Source organism: Canis aureus, chromosome X, assembly GCF_053574225.1.
Source record: "Canis aureus isolate CA01 chromosome X, VMU_Caureus_v.1.0, whole genome shotgun sequence".
NCBI lineage: Eukaryota > Metazoa > Chordata > Mammalia > Carnivora > Canidae > Canis > Canis aureus.
Window position 1 is genome coordinate 108,867,040 of NC_135649.1, and position 25,107 is coordinate 108,892,146.

Consider the following 25,107-nt stretch of genomic DNA (forward strand, 5'->3'; position numbering starts at 1 on the left):
TTAGGTAATTGTGGGACCATCAAGGGGAGGCATCCAGCAGGCTGTTGGGTAAATAAGTCTGGTGATTGAGGGAGAACTGTAGATTTAGGTTTGGGAGACATCAGCATAGATATTGGGTTGGAAGATTATAAGCAAGAAGGCAACCCAGACAGGACCTTGTTCTCACAAATATGGCTTGATACCTCCTTGCCTCCACCTGTGGACCCATGAAGAAATTTTCCTCATCAGGCTGCATCCCTGTAACCCCAGCCTGGCCCTTTTCATAAACTCCTTCCCTTTTAATGAGTCACTCAGATGGTCACTCCGGCCAAACACTTAGGGAAAAGGATGGCAGGTGTTACACATGAGTGGGTAAATTACAGCTATTCAGGAGAATCCCCAGGACCTAACCTGACATTCCTTTATGTAGAATAATCTGGAAATTTTGGCACCAGCTCATTCCATGCCCAGACTCTTTATACTGGTTGTTTCCTGGATTCCCTACAAAGAAATTCTCCAAGAAGCTCCTTTCCCATGGTCTTTCTCTCTTAATTGATTGCCATTTGTGACTTCTGATATCTCTCGCTTGCAATGATTCTGTTTTCTTTCTACATTTGCTACTGTATCTCACAACCTGACATTTTGTTTGTGACAGTCTCTTTTCAACTCTAATCATCTTGGATCTCATTTGTCACCTAAATTAATGCCTTTATAATATCAACATTGTAGCTTTTACTTGTAACAGAAAGTGAGATTTAAAGTCGTATATAAATGAGCTACTAATCATTTTTTTAATCAGCCAAATTGCAGTAAGAGAAATTTTACTATTTTTGTACATAGGCAATCTTTTTATCCATTTAGTAAAAATTCATCAAGCTGTATACTTAAGTAAAATTAAAACATGTAAACATCTAAAGTGATTATCTTAGTTCCTTAAAAATGAGAGATTTAGGTCTCTAATCCTTTGAAGACTAGAAATAAGTTCTGGGGATCTTCAGGAGCTAAAGATACCTTCTTTGACTAAAGAAACACAATTTGGTCAAAACCTCGTTGTGGTTACCCGAGACCTATAGTGTTGGATGTCCCTCATTTTGGTTAAAAGGTAAGATTACGTGACATCTCTTAAGCGGTTGGAAAATCCATGGTTTTTAATAAGTGAATGGTATTAAGATGCCCACTGGTTGCCTGGGTGAATGGTTTGGGATTTTTAGACTTTGTTTTCTGTGTCATCTTTCCCCAAAGTGTCTCTGTTAAATTTTCTTAACTAGGAGAAGTAAGGACAGGGGTATTGGTAGGAAAAGGGAACCAGAAACAGTATTAGGAGATTACTCTTTGACATGTTAGATGTTGCTTACTGTTCTACATATGCTTGACATATACTTTCTAAAACACTCAGCATAGTAGTATTTTCTAGGAAATGTTTAATTGCAGCCAGATCATCACCAAGGATCGCATTCCCAGAAGGCCTTAAATGTATGTTTTTAGGAGTATAGTGGTTATTAAGCATGCAGGCCAGATTGCCTGGGTTCACATCCCACCTCTGATTTTTCCTAGGATAGACTACTTAAGCACTCATTGCTTTAGATTCCTCATCTGTAAAATTAGAATACCAACAGGACATGCTCCATATGGCTGTTGTGAGGATTAAGTAACACAAAAAATGGGTAGAAAAGTGCCTGGCATATAATCATCACTTGATTAACATTCATAGTTATTATTGCTGCCCTTCTGGTTATTAGAACAGAAGGAGTGCCTGTAAATAGCAGTGCAGTTTCCAGGATCATTTCTTTAACTTTTTATTATGGAAAATTTCAAAATCAGGGAAGTAGAATTGAGTTTTGCCATGTCTGGACAGCTGTTTGTTTGGCATCACCTCAAATATTAGCCTTTAGAAAGGAAGAAGTGCCATGATTTTGGACCTTGCCATCATATTCATATTTATAACTCCTTGAAAACCATTGTTAAACTGTAGTAGGCCCTCAATAAATATTTGTGAACTTGATCCATGAATATAATGTTTTGTCCTAATCCAGTTGAAATTATGAAGGAAGACCCATTCTGTTTGGGGTCTGCTTGTGGTCTGGCCACAGATTCACTCTTTCATTTGTTTATTAATTGGCTCATTCATTCACTAACTGAAGCTTTATTGAATGCCTTTTATGGATCTGCAGTGGCAGCTCTGGAAATTTCTAGATAAATGAACTCAGGAGTGGCAGTCCCTTTGTAAAGGAGTCAGCTAGGTGGCATGTCTGGGTTCTCTATTAGCATGATACATGCATATTTGTTACCTGGCAGGGTATTTATTTGGGGTAAGACGAGTCTGGTGTAGTTAACTGGAATGGAGTTAACACCTCCTCCCCTGCATCATGCCTTGAATCAGCTGTCACATACAGGCCTCTCATTTAGTGCTTCAGATTATGTACGCGTGGGAGAAAAGTGGGTATGTATAAAAGCCATTATGATGCAGGGGAAAAGAACTAGCAGATGTACGTCCAAAGCATCAAAGAGAATAGGGGAAGGAGGAACGCCTGAGTGGCTCAGTGGTTGAGTGCCTGCCTTTGGCCCAGGGCGTGATCCTGAAGACCTGGGATGCAGTCCCACATCGGGTTCCCTGCATGGAGCCTGCTTCTCTCTCTGCCTGTATCTCTGCCTCTTTCTCTCTCTGTGTCTCTCATGAATAAATAAATAAAATCTTAAAAAAAAAAAAAGAGAGAGAGGGAGAATAGGGGAAGGAGCTACTACCTCTCCTGGAGGCCCAGAAAGAAGAGATGGGGTGTCAGGGAGATCTTTTCAAGCAAAGTAATACTTGGGCAAAGTATGAAAAGATAAATGGGCTTTCGTGGTACTGGTAGTGTGTGCATGGATAAAGAGAGAGGATGGTTATGCAGAAGGGCTGGATTTGGCTGGAGTACAGGGGATGTGGTTGTGGTGGTGGAGGAGGAGGTGTAGGGGGTTGGAGGGGAGGTGGGCCCTCTTCCTCCAGCCACTTCACACAAGCTGTACTTCTGGGTGAGCTGGCTAGTTGGTGGAGGAGTTCCGTTGGGGAGTGGCATGATCAGATTGGCACTTTAGAGATAACTGGGGAGGTGCTGAGCAGTGTGGACTGGAGATGGGGAGGAAGTAGCTGGGAGAGTTGCCAGCCCCGGGGCTCCGTGGTTGATGACTAATTGGCCAGGCACCAGGAACTTCTAGTAGCTCTTGGAAAGGGGCAGATGGGCCCACCTCATGCACACTCTTTGAGTTGGGCCGCTGTAGCCTGGGTTGGCAGCAGAACTGACAGAAGAGCCAAGTTTCCTTTCAAAGAAAACTCTTTTGTATATTATGGAAAGCAAAAGGCCAGGACTCAGCTTTCAGCTATCTTTGTTAAAGAGATGGGCTAAGGATATAGAGATAATAAATAAATGAAGTAGGGAAGGCATTGTTAAATGCATTTCTGTGCACATGTCCATGAACGTAATCATGTATGTCTCTAAATCACACATATACGTTTATTTATGTATATGTATATGTGCAAGTCCATCCTTTATTCAGAGTTCCTTAGGTTTTACCTGATGTCCTTTCTCTGTTCCAGGATCCCATCTAGGACACCCCATTATATTACATCTCCTTAGGCCCCTCTCTTGGCTATGACATTTTCTCAGATGTGCCATGTTTTTGATAACCATGGCAATTTTGAGAAGTTTTGCAGAATGTCCTTAAATTGGCATTTGTCCGATGTTTTTCTCACACTTAGACTGAAGTGGTGGATTTGGGGCAGGAAGACCGCAGTGGGGAAGTGCCATTCTTATCATGTCCCTATCAAGGGCACATCCTCTCAGCATGACTTCTCACTGTTGATGTTGACTTTGGGCACCCGCCTGAGATTGGATTTATCAGGTTTCTTCACTGTAAAGTTGTTCTGTTTTTTCCCCCTCCTTTTCTAGATTCAACTCTTTAGAAAGAAGTCACCAAGTACACCTCACACTTAAGGAGTGGGAAGTTCCACTTACCTCCTTGAGGGAGGAGTATTTTTATATTTCATACCCTCAATTAATGGGAATTCTTCTACACAGGCAATTTGTCTATTCTCTCCATCCTAATTAGGTTTCAATAAGGTAATTTGTTATCTGCCTTCTAAATTCCAAATGTTAATTCCCTACCTCCTGCACCACCTTGCCATTCACAGCCTAGTGACATCTCCCACATTTGTATGTGTGTGTGTTTTAAGATTTTATTTATTTATTCATGAGAGACAGAGACATAGGCAGAGGGAGACAGAGGCTCCATGCGGGGACCCCAGTGTGGGACTCGATCCCAGGACCCCGGAGATCTCGACATGAGCCGAAGGCAGATGCTCAACCACTGAGCCACCCAGGCACCCTCCCATATTTGTTTTCTTGGGTGATATATAAACAGACCTATCAAGCAGATTGAACATTTCTTGAGCGCTGAGATAGCATCTCATTCAAAAATCCCCTACACCATAGGCACTTACTAAATATTGAATAAATGGTTTTTAAATTAGTGCAATTTAAAAAGTAAAAAAAAATTCCCCATAGTTAAGAAGTGAAATGGGTCATCAGAGTGAGTACGCAAGAACTGTGGTAAGGTGAGGGTACTGTTGATGTGGCACTCTGCCTTGTGAAGTTGTCCTGAAATTGTGATAGTGGCTAATAGGGCACTTCCTTTGTACCAGGTACTTTTTTAAGCACTCTGCACATATATTACCTATTTAATCTTCCAGACACCCTATAGATTGGTTTGGGGCTTTTACCCCTATTTTTTAGATAAGGAAACTCAGGTGAATGGAGGTTAAATGAGTTGCTCAAAATCACACGACTGGGAAGTGAGACCCCAGGATTTTGATCTCCGACACTCTAGCTCTAGAGTTTTGAGCTCTTCACCACTGGGCTTTAAAACCATTGAAGGGATGATTGAAATGGTATCTCATTTGGGGCCCAAACAAGATTGCTATTTAAACAGTTTATTCCAATCTGTGAGGATACTACCAATGACATGGCTGGCAAGAGTTCTGCTGAGTTTTCCTAGGTCGAATGTTTCTATAAAGCCGCTGCTGTTTTTATTCCTCGTTTTTTTTTTTTCCTTTTTTTTTTAATGCATAATTTTTGTGTGTTACCACTAATCTCACTTCTTTAAAATACAGGTATTTTTACGATAGATATTTCACATACAAACCATATTCTAGATCTCTGTCATTCCCCATCAGATTATCTGTTGAAAGACAGTGGGCTTTTTATTTTCTATCTGATGTTTTTAAACAGAAGTGGCCGCTGGGTCCTGCCAAATAAACGCTCCTTCAGTGTGTTCCTTGTCTGAATGGTCACACCTGTGGGTCCCCGGGAGACAGCTTCATTCCTGCAGCAGGCAGGCGAGGGAGGAGGACTTCTCGCAAAGCCACCCAAGCTGTGAATCGGCCCTGGTTTCCTGAAGCGTAAACAAATGCGAGCTTTGTTCTCCCCATTGCTCATTTGGTCCCAAGTATGACTCAGGGTTAGGCTGGGTCCTTCAGGCTCTGTGCCTTTGGCTGTTGGAAGGAAGTGGGAGGGTTCCTGGGTAGTTCTGGGACCTTTTCAAACTGAAGAAAGGAGGCTGACTGCATGATGGGAGAAGAGGTATTTCTTTCTTTGCTTTTAGAGATGTAATAAGTCCCCTTAATCTTGCATCTTGTCTGCGCAGTTTTCTAACAAGCCTTGTAAAGGGTTTGCCCCAGGGGGGTTACAAGAAGTGTCTGCCGGCTGGGATCCCCTTCAGAGGGGGGCTGTGGATATGCTAAGGAAGAACCTATAGCTCTAGCTCGGAGGAGGCTTTTCTAAAGTCAAATATTGCACTGAAACTCTTTAGCTGTTTTAATCCTCCCCACCCCCCACCCCTTTGGTCAATTCGGCCATTGATTTTTACAGATGTTTTCAATTTCTCTTGTGTCTTGGGTTTTCATGTGCTCATACTGCAGAGAGTCATTTAGATGGGTAGTTTGCACAAGCAGTAACTGTTACACCATGCCACTGAGATGTTTAGCAATTACAGATGTTTGTGCAGTAAACAAATCCAGCTTGCTCTTCAGGTTAACTCAGGGGAGAAGAATATGTCCACGCAGAGTGAGCCAGCTACGGGGCATTTAACTCTTGGGAGGCATGGACATTTGGAGTTTTCCTGGTGAATGGAGAAGCTGTGAGTAGTGACTTCTGGGTGGGTGCTGGGGAACTGTTTTTTATAGAGGTAAAGATATTTGACTAATTTTGTTGGACTGAGCATTTCTATTCATTTGCTCATATATGCAGCAAAATAAAGACACTAAATTATCTGACTTTCTAAAAGTTTGCTAGTGACAGGGGGTCTTGTTTCTCTTGGTGAGTTGTTCATATTTGTCTACCTAAAAGCAGAAGTCTGTCATTTTCCAAACACAGAATAAAATTCCCTAAATAAACCACAGGGTAAGTGAGGCTCACAATGCGTCATATGTCTTCCATATTCCTGTCTCTTGTTGAAAAAACATTTAAAGGGGAGAGTTGATGAGATCTATAAAATATGTCTCTCTGTGGCTTTTTCTGTGGGCTTTAACCTATAATGTTTTCAGAATTACACGAAAAGGAAGAGAGCATAACAAAAGGGAACACATTATTTTAACACATTACTTTAAGAGTAGGGAGAACTTCTTGAAAAGTTTTTTAACGGCATCTGTTGCTTGTCTAGAAGTATGTGAGTACAGGCAGCAGCTAGCTAAAATATAAAATATACTCATCTGTGATGGATTGAGAGAATTTTCTTGTTGAAAGCTATCTTAAAAAAAAAGAAAGCTATCTTAAATTTGCTACTTAATTATTTAATAATAATAATCATTATTATTATTATAATTATTATTGCCAGATATCATTGTTCTGAGTTCTAAAAAGTAGAAATGAAAATTAGATATCTATATGTAAAATTCAGCTGGTGACTCTTTGAGAAAGTGCAAGCATGTTGATTGTAAGGTGTGACCTATGGAAAAAGGCTCAGCCATAGCCCTGGGCTCTCACAGGAGAGCCTCTGGCTCCCTCAGGCTAGGGCCTGGAGATGGCACAGGCAAGGTAGCCCCTGGGACCCTTAAAGGGTTCTTGACTTCCAAACTACTAATTTGCATTAGCGAACCCCCCCCCCAAAACCCTTTGCTTATTCATTTCTCAAAATGGAAATAGCCCTGTTATTTCTCTGCTTACAAGAGTTCTTTGCAATAATTATTATAATAATAAAAATGCAAAGTTAAAGAATATGAATACACTGCCCTGAATCCTATTACCTAGGAACAACCGTTATACATATATCCTTCCAGAATTTGATTAGAACAGGAATGTCCATGCAGTATGCCCGTCACTCTTCATATGATAATGAGGTCATAGTAAATGTTACCTGTTTTTAGAACTTAACATATTATGGGCCCCCTTTTTTCCAGGCAAATACATGGTCATCCCTGTACAGGCATACCACCATTTATTGAACCGATCCTCATGTAATAACTATTTACATTGCTTCCACATTTTTCATTTTAAAAACAGCGTTCTTGTATATGCATCATTATACCTGCCCTGATTATTTTTTTCAGGCTGAGTTTTTTTTAAAGATTTTATTTTATTCATTTATTCATGAGAGACACAGAGAGGCGGAGACACAGGCAGAGGGAGAAGCAGGCTCTGTGCAAGGATCCCGATGTGGGACTTGATCCTGGGACTCCAGGATCACGCCCTGGGCTAAAGGCAGGTGCTAAACTGCTGAGCCACCCAGGGATCCCCTCAGGCTGAGTTTTTAAGAGAGGAATTAACAGGTTAAAGGCTGACTTAATTCTGGTTGGTTTTGTTTATAATGTTTACCCAAGTAAATGGCGAAAAATTCCAACAGAACAAAAGTAAGACTTTCTCAGTCTCTCGCACCTGGCTTTAAAACTTCTCTGTGACTTCTCCATGAAAATCCCCATAAAAGCTTTCTATGTACTCCTATAGAAATGTAGAGTGTTTTTATTACAGTAAAATATATACAACACCATTTTATCCATTATTAGGTGTACGGTTCAGTGGCATTAAATATGTTCATATTAATGTACAACCATCATCACCATTCATTTCCAGAACCCAGAACTTTTTCCTCTTCTTACAATGAGACTCTGTAAACTCTGTAATCCATTAAACACTAACTTCTAATTCTCCCCTCCTCCTAGCAACCCTTCAACTTTCTGTCTCTATCAATTTGATTCTGCTGGGTACCTCTTATAAGTGGAGTCATAAAATATTTATCCTTTTGTGTCAGGCTTATTTTACCTAGCGTAATGTCTTCAGGGTTCATCTATGTCGTAGCAGGTATCAGAATTTCCTTTCTTTTTAAGGCTGAATAATATTGCACTGTATAGCTATGTCACAACTTGTTTATTCGTTCCTCCATTGATAGTCATTTAGGTTGTTTCTACCTTTTGGCTACCATGAATAATGCTAAAATGAGCCCTGGCCTACTGATACCTATGTGAGTCCTTGCTCTCAATTCTTTTGGGTATATCCCAGAAGTAGAATTACTGGATCATATGTAATTCTATTTTTAATTTTTTGTGAAACTGCCATGCTGTTTTCCACAACAGCTGCACCATTTTGCATTCCTACCAGTAATGCACGAGAATTCCAATTTCTCCACATCCTTGCCAGCACTTGTCATTCTATTTGTTTGTTCTATAATAGCCATCCTAATGGGTGTGAAGTGGTAGCTCTTTGCTGTTAGAATTGGTGTTTAATTAATGTATGTTCTTGTTGCCTAAGGGGAAAGGAAACTATTCTTCTCATCTTAGAACAATGAGTTGAGGAACAGGTCTTCAGTCTGAGAAGCCACATGAAGGAGCAGATCAGTTGCACTATCCCCAGAGATCACAGATGGCTTGAGGGAAGGACCGAGCCCCCTGTTCCTCAGCCCCTGAAGAAAAGATGAGCAGGGAGCCCAAGTGGTTGCTTGCTTTCAGGGGTTTAATGGTGACCAGGACTGCTGCTTCTGAAGGTTTACTGAGAGTGAATTCAAAATAGTCCTTCTGGGATCCCTGGGTGGCGCAGAGCGGTTTGGCGCCTGCCTTTGGCCCGGGGCGCGATCTTGGAGACCCAGGATCGAATCCCATGTCGGGCTCCCGGTGCATGGAGCCTGCTTCTCCCTCTGCCTGTGTCTCTGCCTCTCTCTCTCTGTGTGACTATCGTAAATAATTAAAAAAAACAAAAACAAAATAGTCCTTCTGATAAAAGCTGAATTTCTTTTTTGTGCTATTGTTAATTATAAATGATAGTACCTCATTTATCCTACATGGTAGGGAAAGCCAGTTTTATGATTTATTTTTTTTTTTCTCTCCTCACCTTCTGCTCTGGAATTCCCTGGGGATAGGAAATGAAAGTCTTTCCTTTCGCACATTTGCTGGCTCATTCATTTGACTCCGTTGATATTCTTCAGTGGGGTGAACTGAAGTATCTACAAGTATTTCATGTGGCTCTCTTTTGTTCTTTACTTATATTCATAACTATTTCAGGGCAGCCCTGGTGGCTCAGTGTAAACAGCCTTCAGCCCTGGGCGTGATCCTGGGGTCCCAGGATCGAGTCCCACATCAGGCTCCCTGCATGGAGCCTGCTTCTCCCTCTGCCTCTCTGCCTCTCTCTCTCAGGAATAAATAAATAAAATCTTTAAAAAACAAAACAAAACTATTTCATAGTGTTTATAATCCTGAAGTTTGCAGATGCTTTTCACTCCTGAAAGTCAAGATTTTAAAAATTTCTGTGTGCCCATTAAAAAGATCCTGCATATGTACCTAACTTGTCTTTTTCTCGCTGATATTCTTACTACCTGTAAAATGATAGTCTAGACAACTGAATTTCAGTGGGATGGATTAAGCTGAGTGCTCTATAAAAACTGGCATCTTTTAAAAAAGATTTTATTTATTTGAAGGAGAGTGTGCAAGTGTATGAGGGGGAGAGGGTGGGAAGAATCTCAGGCAGACTCCGAACCCAGCGTGGAGCCTAGGCTCATCCCCTGGCTCTGAAATCAACAGCTGAGCCAAAACCAAGAGTTAGGTACTGGACCGACTAATCCATTCAGATGCCTCAAAACTGGCAACTTTTTTATTTTTATTTTTTTTTAAACGATTTTATTTATTTATTTAAGAGAGAAGGAGAGAGAGAGAGAGCATGAGCAGAGGGGAGGGGAGGTGCAGAGGGAGAGGGAGAAGTAGACCCCACTGAGCAGGGAGCCTGACATGGGGCTCGATCCCAGGACTCTGGGATTACGGCCTGAGCAGAAAGCAGATGCTTAACTGACTGAGCCACCCAGGCACCTCAAAACTGGCAACTTTAAAACAAGTTGCCCAGCTTACTTTGCACAATGGTGTGACTTTTCTTCCATTTAAAGAATTTAGATCACAGGGATTGTTTTGTGCTTTTCAGTGGCATCAGAGGCCATTTAAACAGAATGAGATGATAGCCTTATTCTCAATGCAGGCTTTTAGTGGTGAGGCCAGATCCCAAATAGATGTGTGCCCATAAATGCTCTTGAAGCAAATGGAAGCATAAGCATAATAACCCCTACTTACACCTCTGTTAGAGCTTTCTCTCTCTCTCAACCTGAGCTATAAAATGAACAGTTGACAAATTAAGAGTACGCAGGAATTGCCTTAAAAGCCGCTTCTTCATCAAAAGGCCATTGTTAAGCCATTTCATAGATAGCCTGTGACTCAGAAGTCTCACCTCAATTAAACTTATGCTTGAACTTTGAGGAATAGAAGAGGTAATGTTTGGACAACTAAAGGCAGATATTTGGGGTCTCTATCATTTAGAAGCTGTATTTCTGTTTTGCTCATTTAAGATGAGGAAGTTAGAAGTGGTAAAGATGAATTTACTGCCTCATTTTCTTTTTTCTTCTTTCACTTGCTAAGCATTTTCACCCACCAGCGATTTTAATATGTTTTGCTCCATTTGTTTTGGTAGCATCTGTTCAGTCTGTTCTTTTTGTTTTGATTTCTTAGTTGGGTTTTTCATTTTCTCTCTCTACCAGAAGCAGTTTTTCTGAAAGTTCTTGAGTACCTTTTCTAGACTATTAAGAAAGTTGATACGAGAAGTAATGATGTACGTATCAAGACGTTTGATCCTGGAGTAGTCCCAACTTGCCCTCCTGGTACAGTGCTAGTACTGTCTGATTGCTGCAACGAGAGAGCTGCCCACATTACGTGTCCTGAGTGTCTAATTACAGATAGAGTTCTTTTGCTTCAAACCCCAGTATCCCCTCCACATTCAGGCATTGCTAGAAACAGAGAAAGTTGGCTGGTTCATAATTTAGAATCCTACTTTTTCCAGTGACAGGAATACAACTATTGTTGTTTTTTGATTTGGAAGAGGCTGAAACATTACAAAGCTGGCAATTCTGTGCCTGCACATATAAGTAATCTGACTAAGCGATGCAGGTCACGCTTTCTCTTTGCAGTCTGGAGGTGAGCAGGATATAATAGACGGGCGAACTAACCATGCTTCCCAGTAAGGGTTATAGGATCTCTGATAATTTGGTGTAATTTTTGTATTCACTGCCCACGAGTTCGAACAATGCCAGGTTTTTCGACTAGATCCTTCAGTCATACATAGGTCACTAGTTAGGAGAGCAGAAAAGCGTCTGAATATAAGATGAAAAGAAGTCTTGAAAAAATTAGTGGGGCCAAAAGAGATAGAGCCAGGTCAGGGGAGGGATCACAGTAGTTTCCAAGTACTAAGAAATTGTTTTATGGGGCCATAGAGCAGTATGCTTGTGTGTAGCCCAATCCTGACTTTAGTCTAGAAAGTCTATCTGAAATGAAGATTTGAATGTGGCCTGATTGTCTTCTCATGAAATTCAATGACTAGAAAGAGACTGGGGTATCCAGAGAGGCAGTGACCGAAGGCCGTGAATGGAAATGGTCAAGAAATTGAAAGTCAGGTGCTGTGGACAAACGGTGGTCATCATCACAAAGAGAGGCTAAATGGAGTTTTGGAAGGAGGTGAAGGCTTACATGGGGTTTGATGGTTGCTTGTCCTCTGGTCTCCCGATGGCTGAAAGGAGCCCCCCTGTAACCTGAGGCATGGTGATCAGGTTAGGAATAAGGAAGATGTGGCCAATACTGAGGCCTGATAGACTCTTCCTTGTCCTATGGCAAGGAGGATGGGGAAATCTTTTCCTGAAAGTCCCTGTAGAAGTGGATAGATAACCATCTGAAACCCATCTCTGAAATAAATCAAGCATGATAACTCGGGAGTTAGGGAATAGGTTAGAAACTCCAGAAGTACGATTCCTGCTCATTGTCCTTCTTTGCCACCATCTTCCATGAATCTGTACTGTTTTCCCTGTGTGGAGCCTGTAGCGAGACTTTGTGGAAGGTGGCAAGAGAGCTGTAGCTCTCAGGAACTCAGAAGTGGAAAGCACTGAAAAGAACATTCTCCATTGTAATAGAAAAGGACAAGGAATTTCTCAAGACCAGAAAATGCATCAGTTGGGATATTTTACTGCACACATTCTCTCCCCCCACCCCTGTGAAACAAATAAAACATACCTTTTTAAAAAATAACATAGAATTATAAAAAGTGCCATTTAAGAAAGCACATGATTAAAATAGGTGATTTCATGTTTTGTTTTGTCTTTCAAATGAGGGTTTTCTTCCCCTCTATTTAGTGTGGTTTGGTGTCTTTGTGTATGTTACAAAGAAAAGAGAAGAGAATGGGGAAACATTTTAGTACAGGAAAATGAGAACATGCAAAATGAGTAATGAAAGACATACCATTTGTTCATTTGGTGAGCATCTAATTTGCCTAAAACTCATCTCAGGCACCCTAGAATTCCAGCCTTAGGAGAACTCCTTTTTTTTTTTACCTGAGATTTGCTACTGAAGAGACTTTAACTTTGAATGAGTGAATGAATATGCATGATAGCCCAACACAGGCTGAATTGAACTTTTTCTCCAGCAGACCAGAAATCAGTCCACCAAAAGATTCATCTTAAAAGTGCGTTGATTCAACCCATCTACACCCTAACCTCAGTTCCCTTAAAAAAAAAAGAAAAGCAGGCGTGATTTTGAAAAACAGCAAAATCAAAGTATGTTCACATTAAGTGGAGACAGTTGTCAAATAGCTGAGAAATGAAAATAACCGTGAAATCTATGTGATTTTAAGATTATGATACACTTAAGTAAGTAGTTCTAAAAGCAGAGGAAAAATGAAACCTCAAAATTTGGGGGGGGCCTGCTTTTCATCACTTTTTTTTTCATTTGAGGAACTATAATCATTACTTCAGTTTGTGTTTAAAAAAGTTTTTCAAAAAAAATAAAATAAGGTAAAATAAAAAGTTTTTCCTTTTGGAGAACTGGAGAACCACTAGAAAACAGGACAATAAAGCCACAGACTCCATGCAAATAAGTCACACCCTTTCAATCATTACTTCTTCAAATACTGAGAAATGAGGAATCTAGAATTTTTGTCTTTGATCATATGTGAAAAAGTTACAAAGTAAACTCCACTTTTTTTCAGTTCCTGTCACACATTTGAATAGGAATTCATGGGTTCAATCAGAAGAGCAGGAAATCTATTTTCTTAACTTTGAAAACATGATACAATATCTTGATCCTTTTTTGGAACGGCATTAATTAGAAATGATTTTATATCATCAACGCAGTCACTGAGGTTAAGAGCTGATGAATAACTATAAGTAAAGGGTGGTGATAAATGGTAGGCGATGCTCTATATGGGTGGTGTCTTGTGAATTATTGTCATGACTCATTTTACATCTGATGTTCTCAACATCCTTACTAATGACTTGGAAAAGGAAATATAATGACCTACTAATAAAAGCTGCATGTGATTTCTAGTTAGGAGGTATTGCATATCAAATCAGGCCTTATGGAAAGAAGTCGGTAATGTAGAGAGGTAGGCCATCCTTTCTAGTTAGTATGTGCTATTTTCTTAAAACTTTATTTTTTCTCATTGTAAAAATAATAACTGGTTTGTAAAAACACTGGAGAGTAGAAAAATAAAAAAAAAAGTAAAAAGTGCTGTAATTTAATCACCTTGGGGCGAACTATGTTGACTTTTGTTTTTGTGTTTACTTTCAACCCTTTTGCCATACATTTTTTTAAAAGATTTTATTTATTTATTCATGAGACACACACACACACACACATACACACACACGCGCAGAGCGGGTGGGGGGTGGGTGGAGACACAGGGAGAGGGAGAAGCAGGCTCCATGCAGGGAGCCCAATGTGGGACTCGATTCTGGGACTCCAGGATCACGCCCTGGGCCGAAGGCAGGCGCTAAACCACTGAGCCACCCAGGGATCCCCTGCCACACATTTTTAACTGGTTGAGATCATACCACACATATAATTTTTTTTTCATACACATACTTGCGCATCTTTTCCACTTAGCATTATATAAAATTTCCCATGTTATTACAAACTTAGTGAAACATCTCTTAAAGTGTGTGGAATGTTTAAATGCAAGGCTCTAGATACCTCGAGGATCTGGGAGAAATGGAATTTGCTGGTTGCATTGACTCCTGTCAACATTATGTCTAAATCTCCCACATTATAGCTGAAAACACAGCATGTTCTTGAAAACATAAAACATAAAAATAATGTAGGAATGCAGTTTGGGCTTGTGGGCTGTGTAGTGGTAGGCATTCCACAAAGGTTTGTTGAATTTGATGTACTACCTATAAGGTCTGAACAGAATTCCCGTCGTCTCATCCTTGCTGATACTGAAAGAAGCCTTAAGAGCAGCCTTCGGCAAGAGCCCTGGCTGCTTCCAGGTAGTGGACTGTGAATTTAGCTTTTCACATCTAAGTGTCTCAGTAATTTCTACTAGTAGCTTTAGAAATCTGTACCACATGAGTTTATGGTTTCATTTGGTCCATGTTTCTTAACTGCCTTGGGAGGAGTATCTGTTTGGCCTAAACATTTAGGATTTCTTCATCCATTGTTGAATGGATGCCAAGCTTTGTAAAAGATGGCTCGGAGTGATTTTCTGTGGTGGTGTGTTTGCTCCTGAGTATCAAAATTCCCAATAAAAGGCTTTCTGTTCTCTGACAACAGGCCATTTTTCCCAGACACACGCCTTGTTGTTTTTCCATCGTTAACAGTAGATAACAGTTTGGATGCAGCCAGAAGCAGTTGGCATGGGCCTGTATTTGAGGGGCTTCTGGAACAGTCTTCCGGCCACTCACTGTAGGGTGCCACCTTAACCGAAGCTTTATTGACCTGAAAGCTCTGTGGGTTGTCGGCTTTGGCCTCAGTTGTTTCTCCCATTTTCTTTGTTCTGTCTGTTTTTCCTCCCAGGCAATGACTATATGGTGATTGCTGTTGCTTTTCTTCCTTGCTCATTTGTCAGAATTATAGCTTTGCTCCAAGCTGTCTCTGCCGCGTGACTGTCTTGTAAAAGTCGCTTCATGCTCTCCATTCCCCAAGCAAAGGAATGGGCCAGTTAACCTATTATTTTAAAAAGCTGCTGTAATCGAAACAGTCATTCTTTGTAACTAGATTCATAAAGAGCATTATGATGATTGATTTTTTTATTCAGTAAAATTCAATAATAGCAATAATAGCTGAGCACTTTATATACATTTTTCCATTTAATCCTCCTAGAAAATCTATAAGGTACATGGTATCATTTCCATTTCAGACAAGGAGACAGGGGTATAGAGAGGTTAAGTAACTTGCCCGAGATCACATAGTGGTAAGTCTGTTCGTAGAGAGGAATCCTACTTAATATGAAGTCACTCTTGCTAGATACCATCATGAAAGACGGGGAAAGTTTATTCGTTCTGTTGTTCTATCCCTAGCACCTCAAAAAATGCATGGCACACAGTACTTTCTCCATAGATCTAAATATTTTTGATGAATGAATTTATTGTTGACTAAAGTAAATTATGAATATTTAGTGCCTCCAGTATGCAAGATGTACCCAAGGATACAGAGATTACCAAAATGCAGTCCTGGCCCCGCCCCCACTTGTATTCTAGTCCATCAGACAGACTACACATAAGTAGCCATAAATCCAAAGCAGAGAGGGTAGTGAGTGCTGTTCAGGAGATTCAAAGCATCTGCAGTAGGAACATGGAAGGTGTAAGAGAGTCCAAGGGTTACATGTAGGATATTTTCATGGAAAACACAGAATTTGTGTTCACCCCTTATTGTTGAATATGGCTTAGTAACTAGTAACTAGAGCGCCCTGAAGTTAATTTGATCTCTCTTGAAGGATAGCCATTCTTGTGGCACCTTGGGGTCCTCTTTCTAAGTATTTCACTCTCTGTCTAGAAGATGTAACCAATATGTGCCTGATCTCTGCATATATTTAGGAGGTTCCTGTTTTGAATAAGTATGTGTCGTGAACTCATTCTTCCTAATGGAATAAAATATAAAGATGGTATCATCGAGTCTTTAAGTTTTGATGCAGTTTTCTCTTCCCTTCTTCTGTAAAATCGGGGAGACCAGATGATTTTTAAAAAGGGGGGGGGAATAAGAGTTATTCTTTGGAAATCTGTGGAGCAGGCAATGAAAGGGATGAACGAGGGCAGCCCTGGTGGCGCAGCGGTTTGGCGCCGCCTGCAGCCTGGCGTGTGATCCTGGAGACCTGGGATCGAGTCCCACATCGGGCTCCCTGCATGGAGCCTGCTTTCTCCCTCTGTCTGTGTCTCTGCCCCTCTCTGTGTCTATGAATAAATAAATAAAATCTTAAAAAAAAAAAAAAAGAAAAGAGGGAAGAACGAGCCCGGCAGCATTAAAACCAGAGCTCTGTAGCAGGAGCCAGACTGAGAGACTGTCTTTCTGGAAGCAGTAGGTTGTCCTTCAGAGAAATGGAAGGAGTGTTTCCTCTAAGACTGAAATGAGCTTCTGGACAAAGATGGGGTTGTTCTCCAACTCACCTCTTTTGATGCTGGCTGCACCCCAGATTGTTTTGTGGTTGAATATTAAGTAGCAGGGTATTAGAGGCTCATGAGCAGTTTCTGGCCATTCTCGTCAACATTCATGCATAGAGGCTTATAGGGAAAGAGGCGTATTCTCTAAACCTTTTGACAATGTGCAGTAAAATATACATAACACGAAATTTACCATTTTGATCATTTTTAGGTACATACTTCTGTGGCACTAAGTACATTTCCATTGTTATGCAGCCATCCCCACCATCCACCTCCAGAAATCCCTTTGTCTTGCAAAACTGAAGCTCTATACTCCTTTAGCGCTAACCCTCCATTCCCTCTGCCCCCAGCCCCTGACGACCACCCTTCTACTTTCTGTCTCTAAAAATATGACTCCTCTAGGTGCCTTGTATGAGTAGAATCATATAGGATTTGTCCCTCTGTGACTGGCTTATTTCACTGATTTTAATGTTTTCAAGGTTCATCCATCCATGTTGTATCATGTGTCAAGATTTCCTTCTTCTTTAAGGCTGAATAATATTCCAATGTGTGCCCTAGCCCTATAAATAGCTGTTTTACTTGAAAACAAAACAATAAAGCATTGCTGCAAATATTACCTCTTCTCTGAAACTATTTCCTTTCCTTTCCTTGCTCTGAAGGACACAAAAGCTTCTCTGGAAATTTCTTTTTTTTTAAGACTTTATTTATTTATTAGAGAGAGTACATGCAAGAGAGAGCAGGGGGAGAGGCAGAGAGAGAAGGAGCAGACTCTGCACTGAGCACAGAGCCCAACAGCAGGCTCGATCCCAGGGCTGGGAGATGGTGACCTGAGCCGAAGGCAGATGCCCAACCAACTGAGCCTCCCAGGCACCCCTTCTCTTTTGGGGAAAGAAATTTCCCATTTTTGTCTCTAGTGTAAGACATTTTTGGAGACATATTTGACTAAACTGTTTACTTTAAATTTGTCAGATTAGAAAGATACTTTTTCATATGTCTCAAGAGCTTCTTCTGTGTCTCTGTTTTTAAAAAAGTATTTTAGTTTTCAAATGGTAGATTGGTGTTTTAACAGTAAGCTAACTGTTCACAACTATCACAGGCCTACTATTTTTCTCCAAAACGTCACCATACCAGCCTTGGAGCACTGAGAACACATTCACTATGATTCTTCACATTAGGATAGATTCTCTGAAATGCTTCTCTGAGTCTCTGTGATGGGCTGCTTTGCTCTCTAATCAGGATCTGAACTTTTTTTTTTTAAAAAGATGTTATTTATTAAAAAAAAAAGAAAGAAAAGATGTTATTTATTTATTCATGAGAGACACAGAGAGAGGCAGAGACATAGACAGAGGGAGAAGCAGGCTCCTTGCTAGGAGCCTGATGGGAGACTCAATCCCAGGACCCTGGTATCATGACCTGAGCCAAAGGCAGATGCTCAACCACTGAGCACCCAGGCATCCCAGGATCTGAACTTAATTTTGCTCTCAGTGCGTCACTGACGCTCAGTACCTATGGAAAATGTATATATGTAGACTCAAGAATGTAACGGAGTTTGGGTTTTGTCCATATTCAAACTAGTTCACAATCACCAACTTCTCCCTGTGGTGTCTGAAAGTATGGAGAGGTCCAAATACTTCTCCAACGTCTCTTTTACATTCTTCGTTTCACTGCCTTGGTTGGATCATTGTGGCAACCTCCTGTTTAGCCCCTTGACTTTTGCATGTCTTTACTTTCTCCATTCTTTCGGAGGCCACCAAATCTTTGGTCTTAAGGTCGCAAGTTTGATCACACTACATCTCTGCTTACTACCAGTTGCCGTTAAGATAATGCACAAACTTAATATTGGCCCCAACTTACCTTGCTGGCCTCCTGACCCAAGTAGCTCTCCCTTCCTCCTCACACCCCCTTTCCCTGCACACATTCTCACTTTCACTCCTTCTTCTCTTCCCCTAGACCCTTTCCATCATTCTCTACCTGGCAAGTTTCTGCTCACTTTTCAGAATTTGCCTCAAGCTTCATCAGTGCTGTGAGACTTATTTCCCAGTGTGGAACTATTAATGGCTCCTTTTTTTCTCTTCTATACACCTTTATTGTAGTGTTCATCCCTCTGTACTATGATGCTCTGCTAATGAGTCTGTCTCTGCTACTAAATTTTGAACTTAGTAAAGGTCCAGGACTTTGTCCATCTCATCTTTTAGTCAACTTCCACCATCACCCCTTACTATATCTACTTCAAAACACTCAGGGGAAAAAAAAACACTCAGGGGAAAAAAGCCACTGAGAATATATACTGCTACCCAGCCTCCAGCATAGAATGAAAGGGTGGAGGGGAAGGAGGGGATAGGGGAAGGAGAGAGAGGGCAGGCTAGCCTTCACTTTTGAGATATAAAGGAAAACTAAGAAGTGTGGTTTTGCCTTCAAGTGTGTCATAAAAATGTCATGATCCGGGGCACCTGGGTGGCTCAGTGGTTGAGCATCTGCCTTCGGCTCAGGTTGTGATCCCGGGGTCCTGGGATCGAGTCCCACATCGGGCTCCCTGCAGGGAGCCTGCCTCTTCCTCTGCCTGTGTCTCTGCCTCTCTCCCTCCGTATCTCTCATGAATAAATAAATAAAATGTTTTTTTAAAAATGTCATGAACCATTGGAGGCTGCATGTCAGTAGAAACATTACTGAAACTGGCTTCGTGTAGCCAGTTGGACTTTACTTGAACCTTAAAAGTGAGATGGGATTCAAAGTCACTGAGGGAGGAGGTGCCAACCCGGGTAAGGGGACATGGCCTAGACTATGTTGTGATTGAATAAATCAAAATATTTTAAATCCAGAAAGCATCTTTGTATGTTAATTGGATTCATATAGCTACTTTATAGGAAAATTAGGACTTGGGTCTACAAAAGTTCAGCAAGTTTCCTATTAAAGCCCTGGATGAACAAAACTCAAACCAGCCCCATGGTATTTACTCCTGCCATACCATCCTTCTCTCTCCCTTACTCATACTCTTTTTTAATTCTCCAGGTGCATCTAAAAAGAGAGCATTGTTAATCAAAAGATAAAACTAAATCCTCTAGTCTAAGGAAGGTTTACATTTTCCTTTTATGTGTCATAACACTGAAAATAGTCTTTTAGAGTATAATGGCGAATTGTATTTTGTCTAAGTGGTATATGCAATGGAAATTTACTTTGGCTTGTTCATCCTCTGTGAATAAGATGATCCTACAACAAAATAGCATGCAGGCTTCTCTCTTGGGAACAGTGGGGGTAAAATATAAACAGTATTTTTTTCATATAGTGTCAGATGTTTGGAGAGCTGCCTTCTATGATTTTAATGTTGTCTGAATGTCCATTCTCCACCTCATTGAGCACTTAAGTAGGTTTTGATCCATTCTTCAATGTTGGTTTCCCCAGCAGGAGTAGAAGCCTCTACTAAACCTTATTTTGTTTTGACAAAGAGAAAATCCTACCCTACCTGAGAATGTATTCTAGGGTTCTTTCTAGTTTTTTTTTTTAGGGCATGGTCTCTAGAGCTATTCAAAATGCAAACAAGTGACCCACATGATCAAATCCTGGCAGAAGATAAAGTGCATGATAAATGATAGAATTGGCTGAAATTCACAGATACATCTTTCTACCGATACACACAAATGCGTGCAAGTGTCTCGGGGAGAGAGAGAAATACACTAACAGAAAACAGACTTCATACATACATGTTCAGTAGAATGACAGATACTAAACTTTTATTGGACAGATTGAAAGAGTAAACCCCGGAAGGCCTAATGGAAGCATCTAAGATGGGCTTTGGAGTTTTATATGCAGAGAAAGTTGGCTATTAGTCTTAAGAGCACAAGGGAAAGATACCAGCCATTGAGAGATATGGCTGGTTGAGGCAATTGGAAGTAAATTTCTTCAGGGCTTTGGGAATTTATATAAACAGCCATTAAGTAGCAGTATATATTCTGAGTGGCTTTTTTCCCCTGTTTGTTTTTTTTTTTTGTTTTGTTTTTTTAAAGATTTTGTTTATTCATGAGAGACAGAGAGAGAGAGAGAAAGAGAGGCAGAGACACAGGCAGAGAGAGAAGCAGGCTCCATGCAGGGAGCCCGACGTGGGACTCAATCCCGGGTCTCCAGGATCACACCCTGGGCTGAAGGCGGTGCTAAACTGCTGAGCTACCTGGGCTGCCCTCCCTGAGTGTTTTGAAGTAGATATAGTAAGGGGTGATGGTGGAAGTTGACTAAAATCTGAGTCTCATGGGAAATCAGAGGAAGTTAGCCTGAACTGGGGAATAGGATTCTTGTCTAGAAAATTAGTGAAACAGTCCCTGTGGTGGTAACAAGGCTCTAGGCTTGGGTCAAAGAGGAAAGGGTAAATCTGAAAACAGGGCCTTGGTGTGCATCAGATATGAGAAGATACAGTAAGAGAGTAATCAAGGGTGGGTTCTAAGTCGTGAGTCCAGGAAACAAAGAGGATGAGTCCTGAGATTTTAGGAAGCAGAGGTAGTGGTGTTTATCCAACGATTCCATACACTACTCATTCTTATGGTGTGTTAATAGGCAGCAGGAGTACCAGTTACATTTAGAAAACACTTAGGTAATGCTAAGGATAAAGTTAAACAGTAACTATAGGACTTCTCAGAGCCTTTCTTTTTTTCCAGAGCCTTTAATATGCTATTATGCAAGTATTAGGCCAAGTGTTCGATGTTTCCCGTATTTACCAGATTGTGGGATTAGCCGTTTTGGCAGTTGGTTGGTTGGTTGAACATCTTGGGAACATACTTTGGAAAATTATTTCAGAACAAGAGAATGGTGTATATACCTGGATGATAATGAACCCTCCAGATGAAGATCTTTTGATCATAATAGATAGGAACTTGAGGGAACATGAGGCAATAGGCTAGGATGAATATTTAGAAACCATAGGCAGAGAGCTGTCTACCAGAAACATGGCTGAGACTGGATTCTGCTTTATAGTGACTAATAATTAATAGGAGCTCAGGGGCATGGGTACAAGGGCATGAGGCCGGGGCAACAGGTCTAGGACGATATCCCGGAAAATGTGCTGTCACCTAAAACTATGCTGGAAAGATCTGATACATGGCAGTGACAAACCATGGGGCTCTAAGAGGGCCTCCTGGTCTGCTTTGTCAAGAAGGACCTCTCCCCTCATTCACCAGTTGTGCTGTGGGAGGATGCTAATGCTAGGGCAAAGGGGGAGTCCATGGCACCCCCAAACTCCCTGCTCCTCTCAACACTTACTGACCCTTCATATCCTTTGTGGAGATAGAGAATAAAATAATATCTAGGTCCTGCTCTCAAGCAGGTCACTATATTTGAAGAGGAAAAAGGGAGAAAAGCAGTTAAACTTCTCAGTGTAATACAGTTAACAAATGCTTCCAAAGCAGCTATGAATCTGATAAGGTCTTCAACCATGATTGGGCAAAGAGGTTTAGCATAACTTGAATTATTGCTAAGTTTTCAAGACAACCAGGGAAATAAATGCTATATAAGTAACTAACTGTAGGTCTGAAGCCCAATTTTATAGTCAGAAGATTACTTTAACAATTCTTTTTCTTATAGTGATGCTTAAAAATAGGCTGAAGCATGCATCTTTGGAGATGTCAGAATTGACCTAGTGGTATGTGAGATGTTTTAAAGGTGACCTCTGTCTCTAGAATGGAACTAAAAATATATTTTTACTTTTACTGGACCGTGCATTTTATCTTCAGAATTCTGAGTTGCATTTTACTCTGCCATATGTCCTGTTGATATTAAATAGTTTAAACTGAGCCAACCAAAGATGGGCAAATTGACAGTTGCTAATGTAAATTTCCCAGCAAGTAGAAAAGGCTTCCATCAGAAGCTCACAGGCGCACATTGTAAGGATGCTCCTTTGTGCTTGTTCTCTTCTGGCTCTGACATGAGCTTCAGGGCTTTGGCTCTGCTCCTACTGCTCCCTGCTGAGCAGCAGGAAGACTTTTCATAATATCATCAATTATAGGTGTTCGTGAAGGGGGTGTTTAAAAAGAAATATTCAGAGTTTACAGTAAGCTTTAGTAATTTGTACATCCTTTCAGAGTTATGATGTTAAATGAAAGCTAAAAAGTTGTGGATATGGTTACATATACATACTGTTTTGTTTTCTCCAGTCACTATTTCCTGTAGCTTTTATCTCCCCATATCCTGTATGTGACTAACATTTGGGGTAACCATGCCACATTGCTATACACTCCTCAACACAGCACTCTGGAAAACCCAATGCATTGCCGTTTCAGTGTTTGCAGTGATGTGTGGCATCCTCCTGCCTTTTCATATGCTTCCCTGTCTTGCATTGAACAGGCACTTAATAAATCTGTACTGAGCAGAAAGGAAAAGGATACTGTTATTTTTAAAAGATATTTATTTATTATTGAGAAACAGAGAGAGAGAGAGAGAGGCAGAGACACAGGCAGAAGGAGAAGCAGGCTCCACGCAGGAAGCCCAATGCAGGACTCGATCGCGGGACTCCAGGATCACGCCCTGAGCCGAAGGCCAACACCCAACCACTGAGTCACCCAGGCATCCCAGAAGGAATACTGTTAGACACAAGTGTAGTAAAAGGGATGCCTTGAAAGAGCCATCCTTTATCTTATATTTTACCAGCTGTTTGAAGAGTTATCTCATGTATTTGGCTTTCTGTGAGCACTTGAGTAATGTCTGCGTATAGCTTCTCAGAAGATCACCCTCTTCTAGAATAGGTATCCGAAAACCTGGTCTACTAACAGAGAGGCTTCACTGACTGCTAGAATTTAGGGAGCTCTCACTCTCTTCCCCCTATCCACTGAACCTGGTTGCCTTTGTGATGAAGAATTATGTGTGGTATTCTTGGAGAGGGGACTTTTCAGAGATGGGACTTAAACTTCTTTCTTTAGCATTGTCCTATAATGAGAAAATTGTATGCACTCAAAGGAGTTTATATCTGAGTTATAATGAAGTCACAGGAGTGGGTTGATTTGAGTAGGACCCTGGCCTCACGCTCCATCAGTCACAAAGAGAAACAGATATATTAGTCATTAGGGAACTGGATTCCACTGGGCTCAAATCCAGTGACTGTCTTTCCTACAAGCATTAGTTTCTTCATTTTGGCATAGAACAGGAAAAAAAAAATTACTTGCTCCAGTAACTGAAATCATATGGGGCTTATCTTTCCCAATGCTATATTACCAGATCTTGTGAAGCTAGGAGTATATATGATGCTCCTACTGTACACAACCCCCCCAGAAACTTAGTACTTTTGTCAAGAAAGCAAATAGTTGAGAGACTTCTGGTCTTAAATATTCAAAGGAATGAATTTTTTTAGTTATTTATTTTTAAAAGTCATTTTTTAAAATGGAGATTAGGATGTGGTAGGAGAGACAAAAGTTGCTGGCAGCCTGGTGATGACTGTATGTCGAAGTAGATCCATAGCAATAGTAGATGATATCAGTGGCAATCAACAATTGTCTATTTGTAGAGTCTTCAGCTTTATACAGTCATCCGTATGGACATCTACTCCCAGACTAAGCAGCAGCTCCAAGATTGGGGGGGCAAACAGAGCAGAGTAGCATAGATGTTGGTACTAATAAGTCTTTAGGCCACAGCACAGAGAAGAGGAAATGCTGGGCTGAGCTGTGGAGCGTAGCTGGCAAGTGTTCCTTTACAAGGCAGATGGTAAAATGGGCCTGTTGCCCATCTCTTAGGAGTGAAAGAGTTGTGTCCTGAGCAGAGTCAACACAACCCCCAAGTGCATGGCCAGTCCTTGTCCTGGATAAGCTACCTTCTTAGGAGGGCAAAATCCCGGAACCCTGCTGAGGAAGCAGTGAGTAGAGATCCTGAATCCTCTTCCATAGCTGCTGGAAGCCTAACATCCTTCTTCACTGCCTGCAAGGTGGACGAGAGATGTTTGGATGTGATTCCCTGATTTCTCTGTCCACTTAGGCCTGGCCTTCAATTATATATGACCTATATGTGTACTAGAGCTAGGCATTGCCCTTTGAAAGTTGAGAGTCTTTTCACTTTTATCCTAGTGGACCAAAGTTGTTTTCAGCCACGTAGGGGAAGCTGAAAGCCTGGTGAGAAAGCAGTATTTCATTGCCCCTTGTTTTTGTTCTTATATTTAGGGGAAAGGCAGGGACAGAGGTTCTAAAATGTGGTGTTTAGAAAGGGGTAGGGCATTTGGGGTGGATGCATTTATGGAGGAGCACTGCAGGCTATTAGTGG

At 41.0% G+C, this 25,107-nt stretch overlaps 1 protein-coding gene across 12 annotated transcripts in view; it reads left to right on the top strand.

Annotated features, from left to right (window-relative positions):
* Positions 1-25,107, top strand: part of SH3KBP1 (SH3 domain containing kinase binding protein 1) — a 339,190-nt gene that overhangs the window by 208,808 nt on the left and 105,275 nt on the right. Inside the window, exon 1 of one of the 12 annotated variants that reach the window (XM_077889076.1) lies at positions 5,447-5,591. The exons of 10 other annotated variants lie outside the window; for them this stretch is intronic. In XM_077889076.1, the coding sequence (XP_077745202.1) occupies positions 5,577-5,591 (15 nt within the window). In that variant the 5' untranslated portion in view covers positions 5,447-5,576. Of the gene's footprint in view, positions 1-5,446; positions 5,592-6,034; positions 6,148-25,107 lie in introns of those variants that run through there. One more of the 12 variants, XM_077889077.1, reaches the window with a different exon arrangement.